The sequence below is a fragment of the Mchenga conophoros genome, linkage group LG10, assembly GCF_057382185.1.
Source record: "Mchenga conophoros isolate Kocher_MC1m ecotype Shallow Benthic linkage group LG10, M_conophoros_male_GT1.1, whole genome shotgun sequence".
NCBI lineage: Eukaryota > Metazoa > Chordata > Actinopteri > Cichliformes > Cichlidae > Mchenga > Mchenga conophoros.
In genome coordinates, this window is record NC_140535.1 from 34,633,949 (window position 1) to 34,644,433 (window position 10,485).

At 41.2% G+C, this 10,485-nt stretch overlaps 1 protein-coding gene across 1 annotated transcript; it reads left to right on the forward strand.

The window, feature by feature from the left end:
* On the forward strand, window positions 1-7,691 carry LOC146566295 (uncharacterized). The gene is made up of 2 exons (XM_085289921.1): window positions 1-151; window positions 3,364-7,691. Exon 2 carries the CDS (start codon window positions 3,520-3,522, stop codon window positions 6,190-6,192), a length of 2,673 nt encoding a protein of 890 aa, XP_085146047.1. The 5' UTR covers window positions 1-151; window positions 3,364-3,519; the 3' UTR covers window positions 6,193-7,691.
* The last annotated feature ends 2,794 nt before the right edge of the window (window positions 7,692-10,485 follow it).

Below are 10,485 nucleotides of genomic sequence, written 5' to 3' on the forward strand. Positions count from 1 at the left end.
CTGAACGCGACCCGTACTCAGGAAGCACGCATGTGTCGCTGCAGCTGTTGTTTAGCGCCGTGTTGCAGTACGTGCTTAAAAAAACTATGCAGCCACAGACTTTCTAACTCCCACCAACCACCGATGTGTTCGTTTTCTGCTTCAGCTGTAGGTAAGTGCTTGTATTTCTGCCCTCGGAGCTTCTGTCCACCCGCCGAGACAACCCACAGTTAGCTTTGCAGTCCTAAGCTAACGTTAGCGCGGATGCCGATGTTGGTGTTTCTGCAGCTCCATAAACTCAACAGGAAACTCAGGGAGTTCGCTTTTAACATAAATCTGTGAAGCTAACCGTTCACCCCTGTCCCCACGACATGCGCAACAATAAGCGAAGAATCTAAGATTTTCAAATACCTGAAATCCGCTGGTTTGGTGCAGAACTGCAGCCTATTGCTGCAAAGAGTAATGCAGCCATTCCAGGTGGAGTAAAAGTTTAATTTGACGCCAGGGAGGATAAATATTGGAGAAAACAATTCAATGAAGAATTCAAGATTAAATCTGTTCGTTCATTTTAAAAATTAGACTAGGAAAATCCCATATTCATACGAAAATTGTCATATTTTAGCAATTTCTTAAAATGATGCATATGCAAGAAAATCTGCAAACAATTAGGGAACCATGATGCACTTTGACCCTTTTTTCTTAATGAGCATTAATGCCATTGTAACAATCATTTCAATGTTTTTTTAAGAGGTAAAAGTAAGTATACTTAAGACTACTGTTAATGCATGTTACTGTTGTTATTAGATGTCAATAAAAACTGAGGGGTTTTGCTTGTATGAAATCTTTATTTGCTTCTTAAAAATATGAGCCACACTCACAGTCGTGACAGAACAACAAAAGGATAACAAACTTGTCTTATTTGCACATTTTCTTAAATGTGCAAACAGCACCTTCACAGCACGCTTATGGCCACAATTATGTTACACCCACAGTAATGATAACTACTTCAGAGAATGAATAGGAGAAGCTAAGAAAGATGAGCCATGAGTCCATGTGCTGGACTTTGAACGCTTAAAATATTAGTGGGCGGATCGATCCAAATATCGGTGATATTGAAACCTATCATTGTATTGATATTGATCGATATGAGCTTAATGCGACTGATACTTTAGTTTCTGCGGTTTCATCAAAGAGGCAACCTGACTGTCTGTTTAAGTACCGCTGCAGCACAGAGCAGTCATCTAACTGAAGCACGTTGTTTAAAGAAAAACATTTAGTGCAAATGAAAATTCACCAAATATAATATGGCTCAGGTTTGATTGAATATAATTACCCTTTTGTGTTACCTGTGAAAGTAGATGTGCTGCAGACTTAAACATTTTATAATTTATGTCCTGGGTTTTAACTAATTCATAATCCAAAGGAAAAATCCCCCAAAAACACTTAATGGTCATGAAAATTTATTCAGATCTGGCAATTTGATGATTAATCACCCTTAATTATTAAAACAAGTATTAGTATAATTGATCCTGGCCCTGTAGTTTCTTGCTATCGGCTCATTACCAAATCTTGCAGTACTGCATGCCAGTAGTTTAAAATAAATTAGTTTCTCAGTGTACTGTGGATTTGAAGTGAACACAACTCATGTGTGTTTTACTGTTTAAAAGATAAAACTGAGTTCCTGAACACATCTTTTACATCAATTCTTTTTTTCCATTAAAATACTTTAAAATACAAAACAGTAAGCTAAAGTAATATTTTTACTTACAGTAAAATATTCACCAGCTGAAGTAAAACGTTATTGCAGGTTGAGCTTTAATCATTTCTGCACTGTGCATTATCTCGCACAACCTTTTTCTTGAAGCTGCATTAGTGACACATTCACACAGTATTTTGGTGTCTGGTATCTGCTGATACTGCAGTGCTCTCTGTCAATATGTAAAATCCTCATGACCTTAAATCTATTGACTTGCGTTGTCAGACAGTCTTTCTTTTTACTGATTTGTGCTGATGTGTACAAAATGAATATTTTCCACTTTCAAAAGCGGGAAGAAAAGAGTGCGGCAATCTGTGCTACGCAGGCCTTAAACAGTGAGTGCACAGTACAATTAGCTCAATGTACAGTCCACACATTGCCTGTATAATAGACAATGCACACAAAGTCTCAACTGATATAAAACAAATACACGTAATACATAAAACATAGTAATATGAAAATATAAAAAATACTCCTTATCAGCAGTGAAGGTTATGCACATATGGGATATCTGAACATAAGAGTGATAAAAGAATAGAGAATAGATAAAAGTATAGCTTTTCTTATGTCTTTTTTATACTATATATACTATACAGTAGAATACAATAGAATAAAATAATCCAATAAGATTCGTTTCAATCCTAACAATAGGATAAAAATAGAATACAAATGATATATACAACTGAGTAAACATACAAGTTTTTAGAAAAAGAGTATTGCACTTAGTGTTATTGCACGTGTGTGGGTTTGTGTGTTTGATCAGCTGTAAAAGTCTTTGTTGTGGAGTCTGACAGCAGTGGGGACACCGTGGGTGCCGCAGCCACTGAAGGAGCTGCTCAGTGCTGTCAGAGTCTCCTGCATGGGGTGGGAGATGTTGTCCATCAGGGATGACAGCTTAGCCACCATTCTCCTGTCACTCACCACCTCCACTGGGTCCAGAGGGCATCCTAGAACAGAGCTGGCCCTTCTGATCAGCCTGTTCAGTCTCTTCCTGTCCCCAGCAGAGATGCTGCCGCCCCAGCAGACCACACCATAAAAAATAGCTGAGGCCACCACAGAGTCATAGAAGGTCTTCAGGAGTGGGACCTTCACTCCAAAAGACCAGAGTCTCCACAGCAGGTACAGCCTGCTCTGCCCTTTCCTGTAGAGGGCGTCTGAATTATGAGTCCAGTCCAGTTTATTGTTCAGATGAACACCAAGGTACCCCTTTAGCTGTCCACAGCCTCAATGTCCATACCTTGGATGTTCAGTGGTTGCAGTGGAGGATGTTTGTGCCTGCGGAAGTCTAAATGGTAGAACATGATTGCAGAGTCTAATTGCTAATATGTTAGTTATAAAAATTACGAGAAAAAAAAGATGAGAAAGAAAGAAACTCAGAATGAGCAGAGCTGCTGTAGCAGGCTGCCACACACGGGGGCGCCGGAAGCAGCTAAATGAAGCTCCAAAAACGTATTTTTAGATTTTAAGTCTGTGTTACTCTGTTTTTATTAAGCACGGTTTAACTCTGTTTTACAAGTGCTCAATATTTTTTAATGCATACATCACATGGATTTTGATGAAATCAGATCCTGTTGCTTTAAGATTTTTCTAAGCCTAAATAATTGAAACTGTTTTGTCTTTACTTACAGACTGAGAAGATGTGGCAGTGAAGATGATGCCTTCAGATAATATCTTGTTTTCTCTACAAGAAAGCTGTCTAGGAATCTAGCCAGGTGCCTGAGCAAGGACCAGGATTTTTGACATAATCTAGCAGTTTCTAATGACTTTGGGCTTTAAATGTCAATATGGATGGCATTGAGGAGAGCTACATCTGGGAGCGCCGCATTGCCCATGGCATTAGGTATCAAAAAGGAGCAGTCCCCTTCCCAGAATTGGTTGATATTGGTCTGGAGTTCAATGCGGCACTTGAAAGGAAGGAGAAGTTGGATCAGAGCCTGCTGACGAATAGTGTTATGCTGGAAATTTGTCAGTTTGCCAAAACAGTGAACAGGTCTGAGAAGTATTTCCTGTTCGAAATGCTGGAGTTCAACTTCGACCTTGGCTTTGACATAAACAATGACAGTCTGTGCTACATCTATGCAGTTCGTGTCCACAACAAAATTAAACACCTGAAGGAGCAAATAAAGATGAAGCCAAATAGATGGAAAGAAACATTTCAGTTGCCAAATCCAAGTGTTTTAGCCGGGTCCAAAGAAGACGTGTCAGGACGATACTGTCCTAAATGGAACAAAATTGCTGATAGTTCAGTGCTCACTGTCTCCAGCAAGAACTGTCAGTCTTCAGACAACCACGAAGCTGAAACTACCAGAGATGCTAGCAATAAATACACTGTAAAAAAACAAGGAGGAATCCGTTTAAGAAAAACACTGGGCGCTAACCCTTTCTGTGCACAACTTGGTGTGACCCTAGCTATTCGACCAAGTCACGCCCCCAAACAGAAACTGGACCCAAGTCTGCTCACCAACGGTGTGATGATAGAGATGCTTGATTTTTCCCGAGTGCTGTGTGGAAAACACACTTACCTAGTTTATGAACTGGTCAAGCACAACTTTGGTTATGCTTTTGATAAACCTCAGTTCCGAATGTGTCTAAACAGGGTGATAGAGAGAAAATACACCTGTCTGACAGCTGAGGACAAAGACACTTTCAGAAAGGAACTTTTTAAGATCCCGGCTGAGAAGAATAAATTGGAATATAAAGATAAAAAACGAAAAACACCTGATGCAGATAACCAAGAACTGGAAGCACAAATGCTGGCCACCAATAAAAGACAAACACGGAAGCAGCAGGCTAGCAAAATGGAGGAGATGAGGGAGGATGATTTGTCATACATGTGTCCTGTTGAGTTTGAGACTGAATTGCAGTCAGAAACAGAAGCTGAGCCAGAAAATGTGGAACCTGAAAGTTGTTTGTCAGGAAAAGAGGTAGAAATGAATGTGCTGCAGGATGTAAAGCCAGAAGAGGAAGAAGTCTTCATCTCACCGATGCAGCCTCTGAGTTATGGCCACAAATCTTCTTTGTCACCCACACAGACAAAGGATGCAAGTCAAGAATCGTACTGGTGTCTGTTCTCTGAGGGAAGATGTGCAGAAACCCCAAAGCAGAGGCTGTGGCTGAGGCGCGCCGCTCGCACACAACAGATCCTGATGTCAAGCCGAGTCAATGATATGTTCGCCCACTGCAGAGAGATCGGATTAGACTTCAACTTTTGCTCACCAAAACGGAGCTTAGATCTACAACTGTTGACCAACTGGGTAATGTGGGAGGTTTTCAAGTTAGGAACTGCTTTGTCGAGGAGTGTACGCAGTTTTTTATTTGAAATTCTCTTAAACAACTTTACTCTTACGCTCCAAGATGAGCAACATGAGCGCAATTTCTTAGTTTACATGATGGCAAAACATAAAAATCTTGTGAACCACCCGAAGAGTCAGAATATGGATTTTCTCTGCAAGCCTTTCAAACTCCCTGAGATATACCACATGGTTGATGTGACCAGCAGTTTTCAGACTCAACAGGAACTCCAGAGTCAAGGGCAGAAAGGGTTAGATTCATCAGATTCAGCAAAGAGGGAAGAAGCTGAAAAAGAAGAACACCCTTTTTGTAAAAAGTTGGGTCTAAATCTTTGGTCAACCGTAGAACGCCCGTCAGACCAGAAGCTTGATTTGACCATCCTGACAACAGGCGCTGTGCTTGAGATCTTCAGCTTTGTAAAGGAGCTGTGTGGTGAGGCCCGCAATACTGTTAATGACATCCTTGAGCACAATTTTGATCTTCATCTGCAAAGTGGTGAGACTGAGGCCGCGCAGAAGATCCAGAGATGGTACACAACACAGAAAAGCTTGATGAAAAAGCAAAACATGTCACCGAAAATCAACAGGTGGTTAAATATGATTGTCCCGCTGAATGGCAACTTGCAAGAGATTCCACACTCACCAACCGAAGATGGGGACCCAGATCTAGAAGGGGAATTGGATGGCTTTGGTGGATTTGTCAAACGCTTTGACTACCAGAACTGCAAGGAGATTGGACTGGACCTCGACCTCAGCTCCAAATCAGAAACCAAAACGAAACTTGATTTGAAGGTTCTGACAAGAGGAGTTTTGTTTGAGTTGCACCAATATGTGCAACAAAATTACAACCGATACGTTCCTGCTCTGTATGAGATTCTGGAGTACAACTTCGATCTGAGCTCTCAGAGCCACCGGAAGGTCGAGTTCGCCTGGTCCATCGCCTCACAGGTCCTAGCCATGACTGGCAAAAAATGCAGAAAAGGGGATTACCTGACCAAAGTTTTTGAGCTCCCTTTCGAGGCCCCCAAGTTCCCTGAGTCTTCCCAGGTGGTCTTTAAAGAGGAGCCGAAGGATGACTTTGGCGAGCCGGACCTTAATAATGACAGTGATGACCTTGTGTTTGTCCGAAAACTGAAGCCTGTTGATATGGAAGTCGAGATAGAATAAAGTTCTAGCTGCTGTTTGTATTTCAAATGTCAGTTTTCAGGATAGAGTTGCGACTGAACTGCTTTATATCTACCAGGTTAAATCAGTTAAATTCACCTTTACCCATTCATATAGAAATGGGGATCCTCTTTCTGTTTCTGTTCAGCATGTGCCTAAAATCCAACTTGACCTTAACCCTGGTGGGCATAAAGAGGATGAGACTGCTTGATCGAGTTTTGTTTTGGTCTATAAAGTGGCAAAAAACAGCTCTCGCAATCACATTTTTCTTTTTTTAACTGTTGACATCTTGGGATTACTTGTAGCAAATATCTTTTAACTTGAAGAAGAAATACTTGCATTTAAAAAACTGAAACTTGATCATGTTTGAATTCAGTCAGGAAGGCCAAATACATTTTTAGGATGTGCTGCAGGTGTTTACAGGGGCAGGAAAAATAAAGATTCTCTAACTTGATTTCTTGAAATCAGAGTTTAATGTTAGTGCCCAGCAGATCCAGCTGTGTCTCAGGATGTGGGGTCTTTGCAGTCTTAGACGATAAAGGTTCTAAAATGTGAACGACGTGTTACTGCTGGGCCTCCTCGACTGGTTCAGTGCTGCTTTAGAGTAGAGTAGAGTTCTTTTGCTGTAGAGTTCTTTTGCTTACCATTAGGTGCGTTACGACTGGAGTGTAACAGAAAAAAGCGGTGCCACTTTTTTTTTCTCCAAACGAGGAAGTAGACTATCCACGTTAATGTAAACCGGTCGAAATTCAACCATCAGTGACGTGAGTTAAAGAGGACAGAATGAATGGTCACGGCTGGCATTGGTATTTAATTGTTTTGACTGATTCGTGATGTCACCTCCGTCATTTAATAAAATGTGAAAGAAAACATTCCACCTTAAAATTTGGTCAGTGTTCATTATTATTTGTCTCTTGACTTTATTTCAATAGTAAAGATCAAAAGTCGGTGAAATATCCTGTTATTGTAAAAGTTTACATAAAGCCGCGCTCACTGCTGTGGTTTAATGTTCACGTCGCTCATTTTCTTGATTTACATGAAAAAAAGAAAATGAGTTTTGAGCTTTCGAGTCATGACCAGATGTTTTGGCAGGGGGTACAGATGTTCCAGTTCATATTTTGTTTATTTTATATGTGAAGGAAAATCAGAAGTCATCATTTTTAACTTTTATTGGCAAACCAAATTTATTCAAAGATTCAGTGTTTTCTAGCTTTTGAAATTGTCTGTGTGCAAAATATCGGTTTGTTAGTCTGGTCAGCCCTTAAAAAGTTGGTGGATACTTTTTTAAACTTAGTTTTTACATTAAACGTGACATGCATGGCCCAGGTAAATAAAAGTGATCACAACATGCACATTAATGGGACATCGAGTGCTCTTGAAGTTCTGACTGCAGGATTGTAGCTTGCAGCTCCTGCCCAGGATGTTAAATCTTTTATTCCTTACTAAATATTGTAAATGTGTTAAAAACACCTGTTAAAAATGTTGAAACCTGCACAAACATGTGTGGACTTGTAATAAATCACAAATGTGCTTCAACTAAACTAATGCAGCTTGCAGTGTGCTGTCACAATAATTACAGGCTTCCAGTGGATTATATAACCAACCCTGCAGATTTGAACTGATGGAGTCAATTTGCATTTTAAGTGATTCAATTCAAAGTGTAAAAATAACCCAATGAGACTAATTGACTTGTAAACTTTCATTAGTATATCCTCACATGATGGGTACATTAATTTTTAAGTTGATCATTACACCATATTTAGTCAGGCTTTTTCAGGGCTTCCCATCATGCACTCTGTCATGGCCCATTTATCCTCTGCAGGCTACAGCTGGGATGCTTTTGGTCTCAAATTAAACAGGTGTCACTCATCAGTTCCTCTGAAAGCCTTCAGGACATTTAATAAACAAAGGAGAGGAGATGAAGCTGCAGTGTTTCTGTTCAGTGTCCACTAGATGGAGCCAAAGGCCAGGTTTATAAATTTGCAACAGGACAACTGATATAAAACGATGCACTTAGATTAACTGCCTCAGAAAATGAAGTTTTACATTTTGATTATATTGGAGAGGTTTTTTTTCTCACTGGAATTTCAGCCGAGTGCACGTCAAACAGAAACCGTCTGCAGCTTTTATTTTTCGGTAAAGGAGACGCCATCTTGTAGCCCAAACGTCCACAGAGCAGCCCAGCTCAACAGCCATTCATCTCGCTTTGATGAGAAGCTGTTGTGTTCCTTTCTGGCACCAGCAGAGTAGCTTTGCTTGATTCACAGTTCAGAATAATCCTTTCTGTCAGTCTGGGCCTTGATTTCATTCGTCCTCTGTTAAGTAAGTGGTTTAGCTTCTCCGTTAAACCAACTTCTTTTTCATGAACTGTTGAAAAGAAACGCTTGAAGATCCAGTGGGTGGGGCTTCTGTGCCTGAGATAACCATATTAGGAGCTTCCTCTGTGTGACATCAAACAGAAAGGATACACACACACACATATATACTGGCGTGAGGAGAAGCAGTAAGGATCCACTTTAAGGAGGATTCAGAGTCTGGGTTTTCTCCTGGCCTGCTGCACGTGCTCAGTGTTTTATTCTTCTGCCCACATTGATTTTTTTTTCTATTGTGATGACATCACAGAGAAAAAACACATTTTTCTGAATCCTGAACAAATCCACTGAAACCTCACTGGATTAAAAGCTCACAAAAGTCTCATTTTTAAGCTGAAAGTTTTCTTTTATTTTGAGTGACCCCTGGGTGACAAATTAAAGAGAAAAACCTCCACGCAGTGTCTCAGCCGGGTGCTGGGCAGCTTCAGCGCTTCTTATCATTGACTCTCAAAGTATCCTGGAGGATGGACACTGAATTTCCCACTGATATTCCCACACTGGGACTTTTGGACCAACAAACCGGTCCAAAAACTCCCAAATCTGTTGACTGTAGGGCTCACTGGATATGACATCCATTAAAACACTGAGTCAGTGATCCTCGTGTCCTGAACATGGAGGCATTTCTTTAACAGATTGTTAAAACAGAAGCATTTTAAAACAGGTTCAAAATCAGAGTCTTGCTTCTCAAACAGCAGATAAGAGATTTATTTTGCTGTGTGTTATTTAACCATGTGTGATTATGGATGCACAGCAGCCACCAGGACACGTCCCGGTTCTCCTGATGGAGAAAGACAAAAATCTTTGCCCCTGTTTTGCAGCAGGTAACATGTAATCTGAAAGTAACACATCATGATGCCTTCATGTGCTGTTATTTGTTAAAGGGTGAATGCGGGGATCACATGTTGGTGTTTGTTCACATCTGGAGATAATTCTCAGGGTTTGGTCTCTAAGTTCAGGTGAAAAACGGACACTGATGGGAGAAGTCTCGAGTCTTGAGTCTGTGATGGTGAAGCCGAGTGAAGCCGGCAGCCTCCGTCCCCGCATGGATAAAGGTTTTTAAAGAAGCGGACGGGCTGGAGCAGCACACTTTGGTCCTGTTGGATTATGACAGAGCTCTGCTGTGAGCCCACAGAGTCTCTGAGCAGATCATGAGCTGCGGTGAAGACGAGTGGGAAATGTGTGGGAGAGCAGCTGCAGAGGTGAGGAGTGTGCACATCCATATGTCGGTGCAGATGAGGCACTCTGGGGATGGAGCGTGTCGCTGCTTGGGGAGCTCAGATTTGTCTGTGTGACACTTTGGAGTATAGCACACACACATGTAACTGCACTCATCCTGTGTGCCCTCATGCTGGTGATGGGGGTCATATCCACGGGAATAATTCACACCTCTCATTGTGAACACACACACTCACACACACCGAGCACTTTATTACCTATCCACCTGACAGCTGCTTCACAAAACCTCGAGAGCAGATGAAAACTGGAGTTCACAGATATCCAGGATTCATTTAGCCCTGACCCGGTTTCAGTGAGGCAGGACTGTCAGTTATGACGGAGGCTTACTCTGTGCAGTCAGCTGTTCCACATTTTGCTGTGGTTTCTTTAGCCTGCACCGACATGCTCACAACACTTTTTTTAAAGGTCCTCTCCTGCAACGCTTCGTCTGAGCTCCCTGTCCTGCAATAGCTATCAAGCGACTACGCTCTTAAATTGACGACTTAATGAGAAATTCATAAAAACAAAACAAACAAGCAGAGCTTTAAAAGAGAAATCGTCTATCCAGACTGTGTTTTTTCCTGTGTCAGGCTCTAACATGTTTATTTCTGCTGTAAAGTTGGATGTTTTAACATGAAATTCTATGTGGACTCACTCAGTTTTGCAGCCGACTCAAGTGGCCAAAAGAGGAACTGCAGTTTTTCACATT